Source organism: Diadema antillarum, unplaced genomic scaffold (assembly GCF_040938485.1).
Source record: "Diadema antillarum isolate AM-2024a unplaced genomic scaffold, OU_Dant_1.0 seq00000853_RagTag, whole genome shotgun sequence".
In the NCBI taxonomy this organism is placed as follows: Eukaryota; Metazoa; Echinodermata; class Echinoidea; order Diadematoida; family Diadematidae; genus Diadema; species Diadema antillarum.
The window spans coordinates 910,325-932,345 of NW_027271724.1; the positions used below are offsets into that span (position 1 = coordinate 910,325).

Genomic DNA, 22,021 nt, shown 5'->3' on the forward strand with positions numbered 1-22,021 from the left:
CCGACTTGTATTGGTCGACTATCAGGTCAGTGACTGTCAGACATGTGATCCGAAGAGGTAAAAGGCGTTATTGTCCGATTTGGATCACGCGCGACATGTCTGACACTCTCCTGATAGTCGACCAACCAAGTCGGATTCATCAGACTGCGATCCGATACATTTTGGTGGATGGCCGGAAGCAACAAGTTTTACTTCTGATGAATGACCAATGTGAGGAAATTTCTGTAGGATGGGGGTATCAGCGTAGTGGGGAGGGGGGGGGGTGGCGCCGTGGCAGGGTGGATACGACTCCCGACTCCCAATCGGAGGACCCGAGATGATTCCCGCCCAGTGATTGTACGTCCTTGGATAAGATGTTTTTACCTACCATGTCCCTCTCGACCAAGGTGTGTAAATGGGTTTACCTGGCAATTAACGCTGGGGTAATAATAATGGCAGGGCCCTCTGGTGTAGAGCAGTGGCAACACTGACGAGGCTACCCTGGATAAATAATTCCTTACTCTTCTTCCTAGTATTATTATTATTATTGATAATATTACTATTATTATTATTATTATTATTACTAGTATTATTACTATCATTATCATTATTATTATTATCATCATCATCATCATCATCATCATCATCATTCCAATGTATCCCATTGGGCAGCAGAAGAATATCGATTCAGTGGACCCCTCCCAATGAATCCCCACGCTCCAGGTTCTTGAATAAGCCAGTTCGGCGTTCCAATTTGCGCATGAGCTGAAAAGGTCTTTTGTACTGATGGACAGGTTGGTTTTTTAATGATTATTCAGGTAATCCTTATTGACGATGCATGCCAATACATCGACCTGACAGCTAGTCTGGTATTTCATAGTGTTAACAGAAGCCATGTTCAGACGTATTTCTAGTCGGAGTAAAAATTTATGGCACGGCAATAAAAATTCAAATTAATGCATATCTTACCACGACCCTTGTGTCCACACGATGGTCGTGGGAAGAAACTCCGACCAATTTATGTGCGAGGGTCGGTGTAACTTCTGGAAGTGGTAGCGCCGCGCTCGTCGACCATGCGATTGCACATTTTTACCAGTGGCATTTGTCTTCTCCATTCTTGTTGATGGAAATTTCTGCATGAGCGCTAGCTTCTTCGTCGCGATCGATTAGGTTAGAATATTGCTCTACACGCGCACGTGGAGTCGCAAAATGTCAACATTGCGACTTGACCCAGGAAGTTTTACCTAGGTCGTAAGGCATGTAAGTTCATAGATACTCCGAGGGCTTGTCCGCACGGGCAATTTACTACGACCGGCTAGTCGTGGTAGCGAGATACTCCTGAGAAAACCCAGGAGTATCTCGTTCGGAGGAAGAGGTCGTGGTAAGTTCCTCCGATCGGAGGAGGTTACCACGACCTTGTTCAGACGGGCACTACTCCGACCTATCCTCCGAAGTTACTTCAACCAAGCTTCCTCCGACCCTTCCTCCGAAGTTACTCCGACCAAAACTGCCTCCGCCTGAATACAGCTTATGTATCATTCTGCCTTTTTGCATATTGTGAAGCCTTGTTTGTTTACTATGTAACTGGACCCCATGGAAGACCAGTGGTGCCATGGTGGCACCGCTGAATATGGGCTTTCCAGCCGTTTTAAACTGTATAATATATTTTGTAGGCCTATATGTTTTTTTAACGGAAATAAATACCTACCTACCTACATCCAGTGTTGTCCACCGACAGCCAGCCTGGATAAAAACAAGACGGCGCTTTGAGATATCTAAAAACTACGTGCGCAGAAGGTAATAACTCTCTTAAATCAAGAAAAATGCATGTGCAGTTGTAGTGTATATTGCGATATCATCACTAAAGCTATTTCATTTGCGAAATGCAAGCACTTTACAAGAAAAAGTAAATAATTAAGCAGATTGACTGTGGTTTGTAATCTATTTTTCCCCATTTGTCGCACATGAGCTATGTTCAGACGAGGGCAGTTTTGGTCGGAGTAACTTTGGAGGAAGGGTCGGAGGAAGCTTGGTAGGAGTAACTTCGGAGGAAAGGTTGGAGTAGTGCCCGTCTGAACAAGGTCGTGGTAACTTCCTCCGGTCGGAGGAACTTACCACGACCTCTCCCTCCGACCAAGATACTCCTGAGTTTTCTCAGGAGTATCTCGCTACCACGAGTAGCCAGTCGGAGTAAATTGCCCGTGCGGACAAGCCCTCGGAGTATCTCTGAACTTACATACCTTACGACCTAGGTAAAACTTCCGGGGTGAAATCGCAATGTTGACATTTTGCGAGTACACGTGCGCGTGTAGTGCAATTCTAACCTAATCGATTGCGGCGAAGAAGCTAGCGCTCGGAAATTTCCATCAACAAGAATGGAAAAGACAAATGCTGCTGGTAAAAAAAAACGATGGTATGGTCGACGTGCGCGGCGCTACCACTTCCGGAAGTTACACCGACCCTCCACGGTGATCCCCGCGAAGGTCGTGGTAAATTGGTCGGAGTTTCTTCCCACGACCGTCGTGTGGATACAGGGTCGTGATAAGATAAGTATAAATTTTAATTGCTGCGACATAAAATTTTACTCCGACTAAAAATACGTCTGAACATGGCTATTGTTTCAGAGCAAGGAGGTTTAAGAGATGGAGTTCCAACTGGTTGTAATTATTCAAACAGTTGTCACTTTTCTATTGATGTACAAAAGAATTTCACAGGTGCATCTGTGCCTTTGGTGGCAGGGTTTGATGCCGCCGCGGCGGCATCAAATCCCGCCACGGCGCGCCGTCTAGCTGAGCAATCTGAAGATTCATTTTGAACGTTAACTTAATATTGGCTATATTTTACTTGTTTATCTATTAAATGAAACGAAATCTCACTTAATGATAAAGCTCATTAAACAAAGGTCAATCCCTTCACGAAATTTGTGCAAAAGTGTAAATCAGAGCTGTATCATGTGAAAGTGTTTAAAACTGTACCCTCGTGGAAAGCCGGTTTTATCACTTTTCCACTTAATTCCTCCAAATAAAGCTGATATGGAATAATCTTCGAGTACAATTCTATATCAATAGATCTTTCAGATTAGTGGCCGGGCACTGCCAGTCGAGTAATTTTCATTCACATTTCATCATTTTTTGCGCAATTTCTATTCGCGCATCCCTGTGTCTTTACCTTTACATGTATATACCACCTATCTTTTATAAGTAGGGATGGCATAGAAGAGGGAAGACATATTTTCGTTAGAAAGTGGCTGATGATTATGCAATGAGAAATGAGTCAATCGTCTTCCTATCTGCGCGGCAGATCCAATTTGCCACATGCTTCAAATACTTTCGAGTGGCGGCATCGAACGTGACTTCAAAGGAAATACGACAGTTGTGACTCCATTCTCTTGAACCTCCTTGTTCAGAGTAAGCATGGGCAGTGAGAGTAGACGACATGCTTGTCTTGCCATTCAGGGATGCTACATGCATGGCCGCAAGTGGCCGCTTCAGTAATTACCAATTTTGTGACGCAAAATTTGTCCTTGTTTCAGGTTTGGTGCTCCCGATCATTGGTGTTTATTCAAAGGCAGTAGAGTCTGAAAAGGCACCTCAGCCGAATATGACTGAAATGAGGGAAACCGGGTTCTTTTGTCAGTGGTGATGCACGATTACACAATCGTCATTGTCCAAACGTCTGAATGTACTCATGAAGATTCACAAAATCAGGTGGCGGTGGTGAAAATTGGATCAAAGAAAGACCTCCGTTCATGGTCCATCTAGGTCCATATGTGTAGTAGGTCCATGGTTATGGCAACATGCATCACTGAGAGTATGCCGTGTCTTCGCGGGTGCTGTTCGTTATTCCGAAGGTTAGCTATTCTGAAGGGTCGTTAATCCGAAATACGCAAATTCCCTATACCTAGAGGTTCGTTAATCCAAAAATGAAAAAGGGTTCGTTAACCCGAAAATTTGTGGCGTTATTCCGAAGGTTCGTTATTCCGAAGATTAATCCGAAAATAAAAATTCGGAACAATGAACCTTCGGAATAACGAATCTTAGGAATAAAGAGCCTTCGGAATAACGAACCTTCGGAATAACGAGCTGTAACCGTTTTCGCAGGTGACTTGGCACGCCGTTCTGGTGGTAGCCAGTGTTCATGTCCATTTACATTCCAGACTGGAACAGCTCCATTGATGGGCGTGGCGGACCAAGATCTTTCGAAACAGAACAAAATTGTGACATGCCAAACCCCCGGTAAGAAATTATTCTTTACTCACAATTCTGTTATTTTTTTTAAAGAAAACTCCTTGATTGTCAAATCACATCTCACTCAAAATTCAAAATGAAAATCAAAGAAGCATGACTTGGATAATGACGCAGAGCTGAAGTATGACCAAAAAAAAAAGAAAAAAAGACGAAAAAGATTTACAACATTGACAGAAAAATCAGAAAGCGATGATCCACTTGATATGATGAAAACTACCGTACCAGAGATTTTGAGATTTAGATCTCATTTATTCGGAAAATTGTTGCAAGCGTCAACAGCGTTTTCTATGACACACGAGCAAAGAAATAAAGACATCTCATATATACCATACAGTGCTTGTACACACACACACACACACACACACAAAAGAATTATTCGTTGGTACCCTCCAACTCTGTTTGGTCTTCCCACGTAAAGATGGAATATTATATAAATGCATTTGTTTACCTTTTTAGACTACGACAAAATTCTGGTTAATAATTTATTCATAAATACATTAAGTTTTTAAACTTTTATTTCATAACATAATCTGTCAAAAACACAAGGTTGGTGCCAGATGCAATCTGGCAATTAAAAAAAAAAAAAAATCTTTTCGGAGCTTAGTATTTGTTATGTTCATCCAGTCATTGCCGGCAGCCAGGGACAGCCTGCTGGTAGTATCGCTGCCCGGAAAGCAGTAGATGACAGGTTCGAGTCCCACTGGTTCCTTTTTACCGACATGTTTGTTCATTTACAGATCAGCAGGTGCGATCTTAACAAATTTCATTTGTAGAGGGAGAAAAATTGAAGAGATTCACATCTGAAAAATTCATTTGTTAACACAATAAAGAAGAGTGAAATACGCGCTATAATTTAACTCTTAAGTTATAGGAAAGATCTAAATACATGTGTAAAGAGACCCACTTCACATTTGCCTATATCTGCAACAGTTACATATTTTTTCTGAAATAATAATATGGACGTTTTGTTTGGGAATCAATTTCTTTTTGGTAAAATCAAAGACATCATAGATCACATGCAATTCTATCATTATGCTGGAAAAGTGTCTCTGGCCATCGGTAAGTGCCAATACACTGCCGGTGTCTGTAGACTTCTCAAAGGCCTTGGACAGGAATATTAAATTATGACATACTTCTTCATAAACTTAACCACTATCATGACTAGATAAACTTATAAAGCCCTTGAATGGGCTGGGAAGTAATTTCGTTGATAGAAAACATTTTATACAGGAAACAATTTATATAGAAAACAAAATTTTCGTTGAGCTCAGCTGATTGCAGGGTCACGTGCCATACAGGGCCGTGTACTTGGACCGTCAGTGTTTATTATTGTTTCAAATTTCTCTCAATTTTGTTTTCTTTTTACATCATTCCAGTTTTGATAGTATGAATGTATAGAGCTGAATAGAGTATTACGGTATGGTTAATAGATTATAACTTAATTTACAGAAAACATAATTAAGCAATGTCATCATAGGTATGAAATACGCTTTCATTACGACCACTTTGTTTTACTTTGTTCGTGGATATCTCAGCCATAAAGACAACCTGAATTTAATCAAGTAGACCTTAATTCCGGTTATTATTGTATGCTCTGCATTTTTTTTTCTATAAAAATAGGTGGCTTCTAATAATATTTCTCAAAAGGGTAAAACCTGAAATTCCATTATACCACGGATCCCTTGAAGCACACGAGCATTATCTCTAGCTTGATGGAGTATGTATCTGTAAAAATGGGTACAATTTCCACGATCAAGGAATCTTTACAACTATTTTTCTCTAGTATCAGGACAAGCAAAGTAAATGTTATGAGTGGGTAGATTGGTGACTATACTTGCACGTTTTTGTTCTTTCACACTCCCAATACATGCGCCATATTTCAGTCAGATCATGTGATTCACTTTAACCCGAGTGGTTCAAAATCAACTTGTGCTCTTATTCTTTTCTTTAATCTGTACACGTATATCTCAGTTATTATTATTATTATTTATTCGACCAGGTAAATAATATAGGATACATATCATTAAAATCACAAACATGAAACAAAAACCAGAATGAACATTACAAAGGATACACTGTACTGTACACATTACACAAAATGAAAATGAAATGAATGGAGACTACATGAGGGTCAGGGCACACAAAAGTAAATACATTTACTATTGCCCGTAGGCATGTGAACCCACACATGTCGCCCCTAAGAAACATTTAACAATCATTGAAAAATTATCACTCAACCCCTGATCCCCACCCCTTAACTCCATAATCCTTATCAAACTTCAAAACATTTTTTAAAAAAAGCACACACAATACAATTCCAATATAATCATCCAACCCTTGACTTCATTTATAGATATATTCACACATTAATTTCAAAAACTGAAAAAAATACGTCAACATAAATGTAGGAGATTCCTGGATTTCCACCCGACCACCAACCCTAAACCTCTAACCTCTTAAAACATAATCATCATTGTCGTCAGCATAAAAATGAAAATGAAACACATGTGTACAAATCAAAAGTAAAACTATCACTCAATGTGATTAATATCCCATCAAACACCGAGAATGTTGTGTTCGGATGTGTTCGGAAAGTTGTGTTCGGATGTACGCACTGTATGTTTTATTGTCTTTAAAACAAAAGTAAATGACTGTATTTTATATGTAATATATATACAATGCAGAAAGTTCCAAGTAGATTTATTTGAACTGAATTGAATTAAATAAAGAGAAATTAATAATGAGAAGTTGAAAATGTTCTATTTCACATGATGAGTGCATCTGTAGTCCTCATTTATATCATAATGCAAAATTAGATATTAAAAGTCAGTAATACTTATTGACACTTAGCAGACATAAGAACGGTGCATGCGTACGAGGAGGGATCCTATAATGTATCGCACATCAGATGGAGCAAACACTGTACATGTCTGCTAAAACTTAATGTTGGATCATGATAACACAATCTATACACTGAACCATTAATATGAATCACATAACACAAGATCAGCATTGAATAAAAATTCAATATCGACTAGCATTGTGACAAATGTACAAAAACTTTCTATCGAAATGCATAATGCTTTTTCTTATCCTCCATTTAAGCTTCATAACAATGATAACAGTAATAACGATAATAATAACAAAGACTTGATCGTATACAGCGCATGGTAATCTAGATAACTCTCTATGTGCTTTAAAAAAGTCTCCCAGAGATTTTCTAAATTGCTTAGTGTCTGTCTCAGCCCTAAGTTTTCTTGGCACAGATTCTATAAAATCTATTCTGCAATAACAAAATATCGAGCTCCATATCAAAGAACAGGTCATTGCAAGCCCGTACAGCCAACTAGAATCATTCGAGGCACACAAAATATAGTCATCGCGACGGAATTATAGTCGCGCTGTATTACAATCGTTGTTTTCTTTCATCAGATCTATCACCCTAATTTCCAGTCTTGAGAAAATACTATACTATAGTATACCATCTTTTACCATCACTGCGGTGGAGGCGCTGTGGTATATAGTGGATAAGACTTTAAGTCGGAGGTCCAAAGTTGAATCCTGTCAAGTGCCTGCGTCCCAGGACAAGATGTTCTTAACCCATGCACCGAGTCCTTCTTGACCCATACAGGGCCCTGTTCAATACTCTGTTTTTTCTCTGTTTTTTTTTTCCTTTTTTTTTGTTTTTAGTGCTCTTTGTAAAGTTACGCACGACTTTACGAACTGGAATATGAAGTGTCAATATTATGCGTATACCCATTTTTTCCCTTACGCTCTTATGAAGATTCGACTGTACGTCAATATTTCATCTACATTGGGGCAAAAATACACTTCCAACTAAAAACGTGTGTTAAAATGTAAGAATAATCATTATCATCGTAAATTTCATCCTCAGATATTGAAATTAACAGTGATTGGGACGTCCACTTTGCTTGGCATATTCAAGTCCTTCGCAAAGTCGTGTGTAACTTTACGAATAACTTTACGAAACAGCTTGGGCCCAGGTATATCAGAGGGTATAACCTGGTGATAATAACGACATGGCCCGCGGACAATGACGGATGGAATAATAGTGGGAACACTGAAGATGACAAAAGACAGTAATTGTTATGATAGTGTTCACCAAACTTATTACATGTATCATTATCATCCTCGTTTTTAGTACAAGAAGTGGCAGCGTCAACAATAGCGTACATATTCCTACTGCTGTTAGTAAAGGTATCTATATTTTTATTTTACTCTATCTGTATTACAGTCATTAGCGAAAGCGATCTTAAGAAGCAATACATAGGCATTATCACAGAGTGGACTGTATAATGGAACACAGTTTGTGTTCGGGCATCGGAGAAAGATGAATTCCGTACGCCCTGCTTGCAGCATGAGAAATCCTAAAATGCAGCACAATACCTCTTTAAAAAAGTCTTACAGAAACACGTCAAATCTCTCCATGGCGGAACAAACCGCTTATAATCGTCTCAGTACTACGTGATGTTTGGTATTTCGGCTGTAAACGTTATTGTAATAGTACCCTTTGCAATCATCTTTTTCTTTTCTTTTCCTTTCTTTTAACGAGAACCTCTATCGTTAAATTTTAAATAATTATATTGTGAGATAAAATACTGTCATTGACTGTTACATTTGCAAATTGTAAACATACCTTTACGGGAATGCTTCTGAAATGTTTTAAATGCCCTAAACTTTAGACCAATTTCCCTTTTTCTATGTGGTTGACACAGGATTGAAGGCTTCTTTAAACCTTGTGCTTAACCGCCATGTCCGCTCTCGCTTTAAGCAGCCATCGTAGAGATCCAATTCCAAAGATGAGTGTTGATATGAACCACGCGACACGGTAAATGCCTTCTATCCCGACCTTCCTACAATGGAAAAAGATAGATAGAGAAAAGTCGAAAACGTTTTAAAGGCACACAGACCCGGAGCTCGTTTCATAAAACTTGTCATCAGTGACAAGTTGTCATAGATGTGACAAGCTACTGAAATCCTTGCATCTGGTTGGCTGAGAGCAAATTTGTCATAGAAATGTGGCAGTTGTCACTGATAACAAGTTTTATGAAACGGGCCCCAGGTGGTGTAGTCGAATGCTTACTTGGGCGTACGGCGCAAATTTCCTACAGACACTGATGCTATCGACTCCTCTCTATAGCGCTTACGCTTAGACCCATTTCCACTCCGGGGCCCCGTTTTATCAAAAGATATAATCGATTTTAAATTTTCTTAACACACAGGCTGCCATTGACTTATGATAGAAATCAAGTATATAATCAACTATAACTCTTCATAAGACAGGGTCTACGCATCTTTAAAGTTGCAATATGAGAACGGATTTGCAATTGACCAACCCTTCAACACGTTACAAAGGAAGTGAAGGGACAGTCTATAAATTTTCTCAGATCTTTTTATTGATGTGTCAAAATATTCACTGATAATCGTGATGCTATTCTGATTGACTGAAGGGGGCTGAGTTTAGGTTTTGGTGCAATTCATAGTTATTTATTTGCGTAATTCTTATTTTGAACTTACCCTGACAGGTTGAATGCATACAGGGCTTCCATGATATGAACAGCGACGATCACGTAAAATCTGCGGGATGAAATTGAGAAAGATCGAAATGTAATTTAAAAGAAAGAGTACACTGTACATCGCATTAACGATTTTTTTTTTGCGATTGTTCTCTCTGATTCTCTATCACAAATCTAAAAGTAAACAAAGGTTTTGATCAGTGTTGATACGGTACGCAGAAAAGATGGTTATAAATTTCTATGGCAATATCTTATACGTGTGTGTGTTTATGCATGTATGCTGTGTACATGCATAATGTACATGTATAGGGTCCTATGTATAATGTGTTTGTGTGTGCGTCTGTTTGTTTCCTAGGTTTATTAATCTTAACAAGGCTGAAGACTGTTCCGTCCCAAATTGCTGTTTCTGGTTAAGGAAGGCAATCCAATATCATGATCTTATAATCAGGGATGGGGACTTCAAGCAGTTGGTTCATCATGTGGTTGCTTTCTATAAGGCTAACGTCACACTGTCCCGAAGTTGACACAAGATGGCAATACGACTATGGAATGTGCAATATCGGACGAAGTTGGTCCCGAGTTTAATCAAAAGCAGGACAATAACCAAAGCAAGTACAAATAGTGTACAATCTTCTTTTATCAAGCCGAGAAGCTCCACTGGCGTTTATATACGTTGTACGAATGGCCGTATAATCTAGCGTTCATACGAGCAGAGGCGAATTTGAAAATTTTCTTTATCGTGTGTAAATCTTTGCTCAACTTCGAGGCAGTGTGACGCCTGCTAAGCTATTAAAGCATTCAACGCTTCATTAGAGCGGTAACTAATAAGCCAGTTCGGGGTTCCAGTTTGAGCATGAGCAGAAAAGGTTCATTTGTACCGAGAGACAGGTTGGTTTTTAAATTCACTGACATAAGCATCTTTAATACTATGATTATTTGTAATCCTTATAAATGTTGCCTGCCAGTACATCCGCCTGACAGCAAGCCTGGTATTTGGCAATGTTAACAGAAAAAGTTTGTTAATGTATTCAAAACAGCACAATGAAATGGATGCTTCCCAAAGTGTTGATTGACAAAACATTCTGATCACTTCATCTACACAGGTCCATTCTTTGTTAGAATACGAGTTCCATGAAATGCTATGTTGGGCAAGCTGCTGCATTATGTCGCTTTGAATTGAGTGAAGTGTCTAACCAAATCAGAAAAATGAAAGGTCATTTGTACCCATGTGCACATGAGCTATCTCCGAACTGGCTTATTCAGTCATTCAATCGTTCAAAACGTCTGTATGTATGTATGTAAGTATTCGTGTCCCTTCGTCTGTCCCGAAATTGCGACAAGATGGACATACGATAAAGGAAAGATTCAAATTCGGCTCTGATCGTATTGGGTCAATCGTGAAGGCATTTAAGCATTCGTAAGACCCGAGTTTCTCATACAGACTCCAGCAGCAACTTCGTGAGCGGTGGCAAAATCTTTGTGTAGCCATTGCGTTTCCTTCGCGTGTCCTTTGGCTAAACTTCTGGATAAAGATTTGGACCAAGTTCGAGGCCAACTCCGCACGAAACTGAAAATTCCATATGCGTATTGCAACCCGTGTGAAAATTTCGGGATAGTATGTGACGCCACTTGAGAGTAGCAGAGACAATTAAAGGATTCTCACATTCTGGCGGTAAACACGGGTATGTTGTGTGCCATGTAGTAGAGGATGCTCCCAAGAGGACCGAGAGAGCCATACGGAATCTTGTCAGGAAAGTACATGCAGATCTGCAAATTGGCAACATAGAGTTGGTATGACACATTGATTTGAATAAAAGACAACCTCTTTTTCTTCTGCGGATGAGCAGTAAGCATGTTATATAATATCAAACAACAAATATGAAATGTTCTGTATCATAGCTAAGGGATTAAAAAGTTATTCCCAAGGAACCTTCAACCAGTAATCATTCTAATAACAGAGATCCTTAATATACACATCAGTACTTTTACGTTGGCATGGCTTGCTAATTTAGCTTGGAAATTTTTGCCTTACATATGATATACATGTAGACCTACGATTTATACGATAAAATAGTGCAGAGGAATAGTTAAAAATGCCTCTGAGTAGGCTTGGAAGAATGGTTAGATGCAAACAAGCATACAGAAGATATATACTAAACATTGTTTGCCTTCTCTTACGTTTACTGTAAGAGAAGGCAAACATTTACTTTATGATAACTGGCCTGAAAGTTATGGAAAGCGTCACCATTGCGAGGACAAATAGCAGCTAATGACGTTTGTACCACGTGTGTTGCTTATGCGTCAAATTTCTCCCAAAGCAAGTCTCGAACGGTTTCCATGTAACGTTAATGTGAAACGAAGGCTGGGCTTGGGCGTCGTACGCTTCGATACCCCAGCATGTGCGTTATGAAAATAATACTAATTGACCACACATATGCAATCTCGAACACACACACACACACACACACACACACACACACACACATGCACTAGCACACATGGAAAGCAATTAACGACCTTCTGCTACGAACGATTTTTTTCCCTTCTTTATTGCAGCTAGGTCACTTTAGGTATCAAGACTCATTTCTGTATAAGAGAGGTAGCCCGTAATAATAAAATCCATTAAAAGATCACCAGCGTAAACACTGCATTAGTGACTATGCAACTATGAATATTTTTTTTTTAAACTAAAATGTCGTCTGCTGACACAATGCAGCTGCCAATTCTTCTCAAGTTCTTAACTTACCGGAAATATACCCAGCAGTAACAGTGTAAGGATCATGCCCAAGATGTTGGGCAGTCGGAAATAGTTTGGTCCAACTATCTGCGCCATCGCGACTGATATGCTACTAAACACTTAAATGACTATGTAGTCCAGTGATATCAGGAAATAAGGCAAAGAAGAGCCTGGCCTTGTTACTGCAGATCTAGAAGTAAAACGCCTGTGTTAAAATGTGCAATCTATAGAAGAGTGTGCGTCCGTTGAAAACTATACTTTGCGACCCTCGCCAGACTATTGTTATTACACACGCTACAGCACCACCATTGTTGCGTTGAAAGCCCTTATTTGAACACACTGTTGCCTTGCTTATTCGATTTTCAAGAACGCAAGCCAAAGGTCGAGTAAACACTAATCTAATCGCAGTAACGGTTAGGTCAGACGTCATCTTATTTTAGAAACAATACCATCGAAGTTAGTTACACGATTAACGCAAAACAAACAAAATCGCATCAAGAAAACAAGAGATACAAAGTTCAGACCCTATTTTGATGCCTCGTAGGACTTGGGGGGGGGGGGCTCATTGGGCCCCCCCCCCCCCCCCAAAGATCTTGGCCGTTGACCGCGCGATCGCAAGGAAAATTGGCATGCGCGTCACCTGCAAGGTAATCTACAAAACTGAATAGGTAATTATTTCAAAAATGTTCAAATTCATTTTTAATCAATTAATTATGCTAATTTATGCATGAATTTAAAAAAATGGCTGTAAATCTGTCATTAAAGGTCCAAAACTGCTCATTTTTGGTTTAGGTAATCTGTGTAGGATTCTTATTGAATGTAGGCCTATATTAAAAAAAAAGCGGCGGTATCAAAAGATTTTTCTTATATATTTTGTTTTTTTAATTTCGTATGTATTTCAATGTTTTTGACTTTTTGTTTTTTATTGTTTTTTCGATGGAAATCATCAAGGACACTATTTCGATCATAAAGAACATGAAATTAATTGATTTTGATCAGTAAAACTAAAAATAATTATACATTTATGAATTTTGGTCAGAAACAGAATTTGCATTGGATTTGTACATGAAATCACGTTTTTGAGCAATTTCGGGTCTTACATGCACTTACAAAATATTGCGTAACTTCGGAGCCGCGTACCCAGGCGCTGCGAATTTGGTCTCAAAAGTTGTGCAAGACTTAAATGAAAAAAGTCATGAAACGTCGCGGCGTGAGATTTTTACGTTCCAGATTTATCGCGAAAAGTGTCGAGGGGGGCCCAAAAAGCCCCCCCCCCCCCCGTCTTTTTAGGGTTAAAGAAAAATGTTGAAACGAACCTACAAATAGTACAAGTATGGGGTTTTAATTCATTGTATTCGTGAGATTTTCATTACGATCTATTAGATTGACTATAGAAACAGGACGCAAATTTGGTTAGCTGAAAGAAATCATTAAACGTAGCAATTCTAATATGTTTCATTGTTTCGTAATCTTGCTGAATGGGTCTAGTTACAATAAATGTATTGAGTAATGAATGAAGAAAATAAAGAAATAACTGAAATGAAATGAAAATAAAGTCTTGTGGTAAATGAAAAAATGATTGAATAGAACAGATTAGAAAAAGAAAAAAATAAGACTCCATGTCCCTGCCCTGTTCGGCAATAATCTACTGGTCATCTAATATCATGATAGAAATAGAACAAAAGTGATTCATTTTCCACAATGAAAATGATAGTCTCATAAACATTGAATAGAAATCTCAATTTTCATTACACAGAATTATTATAATCATCTACGTAGGCCTAATTAGAGGATTTTAGAATTTTATACGTTTTAACAAAACAATGTGGAGGCCAAGAGAGTAGCTACGGAGGGGTTAATATTATGAATTAAGTGGTCCAAACACTTGTACCTTCAGAGCGGAAAAAAAAAGTAACTTTCTATGCAAAGGAAAGTTACCGCTGATTTCTGAGTAATACCGCTGAAATTTTAGACTGACCGCAGCGGTAACTGTACTGTCACGGGACATGATAACTAAGGGAAATGGATCGATACGCAAATGAGTGAAATTAATATGATGTCATCACCTAACAATTTTCTATTGATCGTTAGCATTTTTTCACCATAAAAGTGTAAAATGCTATGTTATTCTCGGCTGAAAAAACTTCAAAATAATGATCAGTCAGATATATTATGATTTTAGACTGTGGCCTGATCGCGTTCGAAAAAAAAAAGAAAATTTAAAGAACTTAGGTACAAACTTTAAAGCGAGTTCTGATGCGACAACATCATTAACTTAGTATTTGTCTATTCATATTGACTGTTCAAGAACTATGAAAAAGTGATAGTGTACAATTTCATGTTTACGCAATCTTCATCCGATTTTGATTAAATTCTCACTGTTGAACTCATAAAATTTCACCGTGTTTTTTTTTTCACACTGACTTTTGACTGGTCTGGAGCTCCCATTTATCTGGGACCTTGTAGTTAGTCAGGCTGATGCCAACGAATTCTTTCACCTTGATCGACCAAGAAACAAGATATCAAAAACTTTTTCATTACATGAATGTAATATGTGACGAGAAAACAAAATAAGATTGCGTCTTGTGATTAATGGTTTACAGAGCGAGACAAACTGGACGAACGTTTTAGAAAAAAAAAATCATGACCTCAAGAAAGAGAAAAAGAGAACTACTAGCTGGAAAAAAGAAGAAGGATTTGATGGAGGAATGGGGAATGAAAAATACAAAGGCGTGTTATGAAAAGGGAAATGAGTAATACACAGCGCGATGACATTTGAAGAAATGTTTTGAATGCAAGGAAACGTGAGTCGTCAGAAGTTGCTTTCTGCTTAAAATGCTCTTCTCTGCATCGTACAATAAACAGGCTACACAGAACGCATATCGTAGAAATTTTCTATCGAGAATTTATTCCGCAACAAAATTGCACTTTCGACATACACGTAATTGACAAGAGGCAAAAATTGATGTAGGGCCTAAACCCTTCAATTGTAAAAAAAAATAGGAAATATAGAATAAACAATCTGGAAGTGTTACATTACATTCCTAAAATACATAAACAGACTGAAGCCAGCACTCTTCAGTGACATATCAAGATATGAGTTCTGATAATAACAACAAGAATATTTTCCATGCAATATTTCAATATTTTGGTCCTTTATATATTAAGTAAAATTTGCTGAGTTTCTGTTTTTTTTTTAATCTTCATCGAAACGTAGGAAATGTCTTAGGTGTGATTTGCGATCTTACATTTCAGTCTCCAAAAACTTAGGCTCAATGAAATGGTTTTGCTTCAACTATTATGATAAAATACTTATAAACGACGAATCTTATATACCCTATTCGTGTAGAAACTACAAAACATATTCTACATCTTATATATGTATTTCATATTTATCAGGTTAGACATAGAGGCCATTATACACAGTGATGGACGGATTCAAGTTTGTGACAATCTTAAATGTGAGGCAATATTAATCGCTGTTTGTTTGTTTGTTTGTTTGTTTGTTTGTTTGTTTGTTTGTTTAAATTCAGGAAACAGGTCACTCACTCGGAAGAATGTATTACAGGACGGGTAACATTCACATTCTCTAGCCTTTGCTGATCCAGGCTACAGTAGATTGAATTCGTGCTGTCACTTTAGGAGCATTATTATCATTGAAGAACGAAAGTGATCCTTACTATACGAATATCCTGGATAGACACGACGACATCAAACACTCAAACAGGGCTAAACTTGACAGTACAATTCGCAGACAAATAGGTACACATATAGAAATAGGAAATTCATCTTTCTTGGTCAAATGCATACAAACATTTAAACAAAGACACGCACACACACATTTGATCACGGTTTTGTGCACCTTGCTGAAACCTATCAATAATTTATACACATGGTCTTGTTTCTGTTGGGTTGTTGTTGTTAACAGACAGAACACTATAGCGCAAAAGGTATTTTCTTTTACTTACTTGATGCGTGGCAAAGTTAAAGCAATCAAACAAGAATAAAAAAAAAAGCTGATATAAAACACAACTAACTTCTTCCTACGTAATGCAGTAGTAATAGCCACCACACACCCCTCCCCCCCCCCAAAAAAAAAAAAAAACAACAACAACAACAACAACAACACACAAAAAAACAAAAAAACAAACACAATTAAACCACAGCCAAAGGTCGTCTGCACAGGTGACTTGGCGCCACTCGATATAGCTGCCAAAAGAGGACCTATAACTTTACCAGTCTCAGTGGTCATTGCTTGCTGTGTGATCCATTGCAAATACCCCCTCCCCACGATGAAATAAAGGATTACATGAATGACACCAAAAGTTTAATGTACAATGTATTCTTTGTTTCAATCCAGTCCCAAGATTTGCAATGGGAAGTTGTTTGTTTGTTTGTTTGTTTGTTTGTTTGTTTGTTGCTGCTCAATATCCGACTAGAGGTATTTACAGGAATACTACGGTGTCACCGTTGCAAGTACACTGGTGCTTTCTGAGTGGAGACCAATCAAGCGTAAATTTTGGCCTTCATATACAGGAGCGCCCGAAACGTGATATCAGCAGCCATTCACTCTTCAATCAGGCGACTTTCTTGTGCATAGGCCCTAGATGACACATAGCATGCAGTATCACCAGCCTATGAACACCGACTGTTGTTGTCATGACTACCGTTGTCTTCTTGAATGTCGCCACCGGAATCGTCATCGCTCTCGTCTCGGAAAACTTGCACGAATTTGATCTTGGGGCGATTCTCTCCACTCCACTTTTGATCCGTTTTGACAACAGCTCCCTCCTCGGTGGGATCGTATTTGAGGAGGATTCCAAGTGAGCCTATCCCAAAGCAGAGCGTGGAGATGAACCATTTGATGCGCGCACAGCCGGTGATGCCTTTCTTCCTATATGCAAATTTTAAGAGACAATGATCCAAAAGAGCTTATAATGAGTAGGTGAGGAGGAGGAGAAAAATCTCTTTGCAATGATCCTATTATGCAACAGTCAGCGTAATGTGATGATTTCAATGAAAACGGGCATCAATGGAAAGCAAATAAAGCACTATTGGAATTCTGAGGCATTAGGTACCAATTGTTAAAAAAAGGCAAACAAATAGAGAGAAACCTTTAACATGGATCCTGGGACATGATCCGACTTTATGGGGTAAACTGGTGACATTTTCTTCCATTAGTACGTACCCCCTTAAGTTTCTTTCAAAGAAATTTTGTTTCTCCTCCGTAAAAAAAAAAAAAAAAAAAATTGTCGCCGCGCATCAGTTTCTGCGCATGTATTTCTGTGTGTGTGTGTGTGTGTGTGTGTGTGTGTGTGTGCATGTGTGTGTGTACCTGAAGTATCTGAGTCAGTCATAGGTTAGTAAACCGAGATATCTGACTACCTTGCTGTTTCTTCTGCGTTGTTTTTCAACAGAGATGCAAGGATGCAATAAGGCATGTACATGTATAGTGGTCATGGAGAAAATGCATTCAAATAACTTCATTTAATGTACTACAATGCTCGCCTTTGTACATCTTGAAACGTTCTACAGAAAAATTGTTCACATTTCAAATTTTTCAAATTCAAAATTTATTCTCTTTCTTTAACAGAATATACAAATAAATGTGTGGAATTGTGCATGTTGTTTTAAAACAAATTACTTTTAATGACTTCTTGATCAAAATCAAAAGAACAGGTTTCTCTTTTATACATTTTGTGGCAAAGATCATGATACACTTATTCATATTCTTGCGAATGTTTCAATGTAAAGTCAATTTTGACTGCTATAATAATGTAATATGATTATCAATGAGAAGGCACTCAAAACGTTGCACCTTGATTGCTTTGACAAGTTTCTAACGTTTTTAGCTTACTGTTTAAATATTGCATTTATATAGGATTTTGCAATTCCAAGCCAAAGCTCTTACTATTGTTGGCCTCACAACTCAGTTAAAACGCAATAAGGACCTAAAGTATTATTTATCTGCTAAAGAAGACAGAAAATTTGTTCTTCAGTTTTAAATTCGATTTTGATACTTTGAAAAGTTATGGGGTTTTTTATAATACAGACGCCTTTTAAATGACATATTTTGGATTTGTGTAATCATAAAAAGACAGTATAATTCCTGTAATACGTTGTTTGGTTTGATTTTGTTCAATAAACAATGAAAGAAAATAAAAGTATTGGTCATGGAAGAAAAAAAAGTTTCCTTCTTGTGGTTTACTCACCCAGCCAGATAGAAAGCGAATATTGCCTCAGATATGTGAATTGCGACTGCTCCGTACCAACTGCAGAGAGAATGAAAGAAAATAATCCTAAATCAAAGATCCAATCTTTACACGTACGAATACAGTCACATATACGTTTTTACATGGAGGCCATTATATTAAAAATGATATGCATCGACCAGAAAACGTGGACTAATGTAAACCAAGCACCTCCTTACAGAGTTGATTAACATTAAAATTAACATTTTCACTCAAAATTCACTCCAATTTCACTCTAAATTCACTCTTTTTTTGTATTCACTCCTTCGAGAGTGAATATTTTCACTCGATTTTTGTAGAGAGTATATTGCAATTTATTATCGTGTAGTAATTCATGCTTTTCTGGATTCTAATCATGACAATGAAAATGATATTGGTCATATTTCACAGGGTATACCCTCGTCAGTATGGCCGCACCATAGGGGCCTGACATTTTGCTGGACAATACTAAGGGTAATTTAATTCCATAATTGCCAGGTGCTCATTTTTACACACTTTGGTGGACTGGGATTTGGTGGGTGGGTAAGAACCGCACCCCTTGTCCAGAGATGTAAAACTCAGCGGGATTCGAACCCGAGACCTCACGGGACGACCAAAAGTCGCATTTGAACAGTTTTTAACTCTGTTTTATTGAATGAATATATATATATATATATATATATATCCCTAGTTGGCACCTTAGGGAGACATATTGGGGGGAAGTGTCTTCATTAGGGAGACTTTCTTTCCTTGTCTGTGTTCTTATGAGAAGAATATTGATATTCTAGTACAAATTCAGCAATATAAAGACTATAATGCCACGTACATCCCTGCGATGAGTTTCGGTCTTTCGTAGGCCAGGTATCGAGCCAGATCCCCGATGAACCCCAGGTAGTTGAAAGGTATCAAGTTCGGTGCGTAAACGCACATCTGTTCGCGAAAATGTGGGAAAAATAGAATGAAATAAAATAGAATCTGAATTCAGCATGACGAAAAGTTCCCATTTATATATACTTGTATGTTACATGGTGGATCAATGTAAATTGTGTACTCTCCATCTAAAATAACTGGTCTTTAGATATCATATGATTGTTACTGCAAGTATTTATACTAAATAACTCAATAAATCTACTTACTCTTCATTAGCATATGTTTATGTAGCACAGGTTTATACGTCTATGCATGTCAATCGTTGTGTCGACCCTATAAGTATAGGTATAAACGCGACTCGTAGTTCGAGAAGAACTTGAAGAATGTACGCTGTTGTAAACTTCTTAAAGGGATGGTACAGTTTCCGTTGTGATGGGTTGTAAGGTTTCCAACGATTTTTGATGATTTTTTCTTAGATAACGAGAAACCTCTTCAAAAATATGAAAAGGATAAAACTCCAAGAGGATTTCAAAGTTTATTTGATGAAAATTGGTTTTGAAATGGCTGAGATATCCAAAACAAAGCGACCCTAATGAAAGGTGGGACCCACCTTTTATTAAGATCTCTTTCTTTTACTTAGATTTTATATATCTCAGCCATCTTAAAACCGATTTTCATCAAATAAACTTTGAATTCCTCTTAGAACGGTATTCTTTTTTAACATCAAATAAAATGATTTCTAAGTCTGTTACAAAAGTTAAAAGCTGAATACTCACCTCAGCCAATACTAAAGCATCCCTTTAAAGATAAAACTTCTTTCAAATCATTCTTACACTGACACCATTAAATCCCTTTAGCGTGAACCTTTCTGATGGAGAAATTTTAATATGAATCTCTAGCCAGTGTTTGCCATATTCCACGTGAGTATGCCCTATATACATATCTTGTAAATTGGTAAAAATGTCCATTAGTCATAAAGCCCATGAGTTCGACATTAAAGGAAACAAGGCCCACCAGACCAACACATAAGCCTCGTGTTGTAAATGTCGAACTCGTATACAGGATGGGGTTTTTTTTTTTATAATCATAGTGTGGAACTCATGGGCTTTATTGGCCTTGTGTCGAACTCACGGGCTGTGTGACTCGTGGGCTGTATGACTCATGGACCTTTTTTCAATGTCGAACCCGCGAGTTGTATGACTCGTGGCTGTCGCTTTAGTGGGATGACCCCTTGTTTGGACATACTGAAGTCCCCAGTTATGGCTGAAATATACATTACATAGACACACACACACACACACACATACATACAGCGCCTAAACAGAACAGATTCATAGACCACTAGTCTAAATCTTATAACAGTTACTTACCGCAGTCAAAGTCATGCCGAATGCAATCAGGAACATAATGAACACGCTTGGGAGCTGGAAATAGTTTGGATCTCCCTTAGGCGCCATTTTGGACTTCTGCATCATGGCCGTTGAGTGTGGAGATCAAACCATAAACGTCGTCAGCCAGTCAACGTGATTGCTGAATACGATGCTCACACTACGAGAACCCGTGTCTTTCTGCTGCCCAGAAATACGCTCCTTACTTACATTTGTTTCCTTTCGGGCTTCTAATATTCTAGGCAGTATGCGCAATAAAAACAACATAAAAGTAACAAAAAATGGAAAATTAACTTGATCTTAACCACGTGCTTATTTGTTTGATCATCTCCAGTTGCAGTAGGGTAAAGTCCATGCAAAGTCCAAAGTCTGAACTTGTCCGGGGCTTGCGAAATTTCTGTGCCTCACGAATAATAATACATGAAATGTAGTGTATCGACTGGAGTTCAGACTCAGACCAGAAGGGCCTACTGTATACGACACAACTGTACTTCAATAGAATAATACAGTAATCTCTGGCCACATTAACTCGTGAAAAATCTACAACGTGCTACCGTTATTTGAACTAATACCTTTATTTAAAAAAAGTAGGGGGACTACTAACTCTCCTGAAATTTCGGAGATATATTTTCATTCAAAAAACTAAACCATATATAAATGAATAACATATATTTTCGCGTCATTAATCAAAGGCATTTCACATATTTAATGTCAAATGAAAGCTCACAAATTTATCTGGCAGCAGTTAATGTCTATTTTGCCTGAAGGACTTAACTGCGCGCTTGTGAAAGAAACGTTATACTTAAACAGGTTGTTGATACAATTCCTATCTCCGTTAATACGACTTAACTGCTGTATCTCTTTTGTTCGGGAATACACTGAGGTAGCTACTGACTCTGTCCATAATTATACGCGTGTGTCTAAAGTAAAATCAAACTTGGGATAAAGGTCATAGGAACATGATCATCGGCTATACGACATTTCAGGAGCGTTTATCCGACGAGAAAGCTGAGGAAAACTCTAATCAAACTTT

The 22,021-nt window shown here is 38.1% G+C and overlaps 2 protein-coding genes across 2 annotated transcripts; both read right to left on the reverse strand.

Annotated features, from left to right (window-relative positions):
• Positions 1-8,976: 8,976 nt before the first annotated feature.
• Positions 8,977-12,596, reverse strand: LOC139740407 (transmembrane protein 254-like). Its single transcript, XM_071650998.1, has 4 exons — positions 12,510-12,596; positions 11,427-11,530; positions 9,765-9,824; positions 8,977-9,100 (listed from the first exon to the last, which is right to left on the reverse strand). Exons 1-4 carry the CDS (start codon positions 12,594-12,596, stop codon positions 8,977-8,979), a joined length of 375 nt encoding a protein of 124 aa, XP_071507099.1.
• Positions 12,597-16,906: 4,310 nt separating this feature from the next.
• On the reverse strand, positions 16,907-21,280 carry LOC139740416 (transmembrane protein 254-like). Its single transcript, XM_071651007.1, has 4 exons — positions 20,971-21,280; positions 19,557-19,660; positions 18,713-18,772; positions 16,907-17,394 (listed from the first exon to the last, which is right to left on the reverse strand). Exons 1-4 carry the CDS (start codon positions 21,073-21,075, stop codon positions 17,136-17,138), a joined length of 528 nt encoding a protein of 175 aa, XP_071507108.1. The 5' UTR covers positions 21,076-21,280; the 3' UTR covers positions 16,907-17,135.
• Between the last annotated feature and the right edge of the window lie 741 nt (positions 21,281-22,021).

Bases quoted from the DNA above. Each gene is read 5' to 3' on its own strand.
- LOC139740407 (XM_071650998.1), bottom strand. From the start codon at position 12,596: ATGGCGCAGATAGTTGGACCAAACTATTTCCGACTGCCCAACATCTTG. The intron at 9,825-11,426 runs GTGAGAATCCTT...TTCATCCCGCAG, and splicing joins CCCGTGTTTACCGCCAGAAT to ATTTTACGTGATCGTCGCTG. The intron at 9,101-9,764 runs GTAAGTTCAAAA...TTTCCATTGTAG, and splicing joins TATGCATTCAACCTGTCAGG to GAAGGTCGGGATAGAAGGCA.
- LOC139740416 (XM_071651007.1), bottom strand. From the start codon at position 21,075: ATGATGCAGAAGTCCAAAATGGCGCCTAAGGGAGATCCAAACTATTTC. The intron at 19,661-20,970 runs GTAAGTAACTGT...TTTCGCGAACAG, and splicing joins TCGGCATGACTTTGACTGCG to ATGTGCGTTTACGCACCGAA. The intron at 18,773-19,556 runs GTACGTGGCATT...TTCTCTCTGCAG, and splicing joins CCGAAACTCATCGCAGGGAT to TTGGTACGGAGCAGTCGCAA.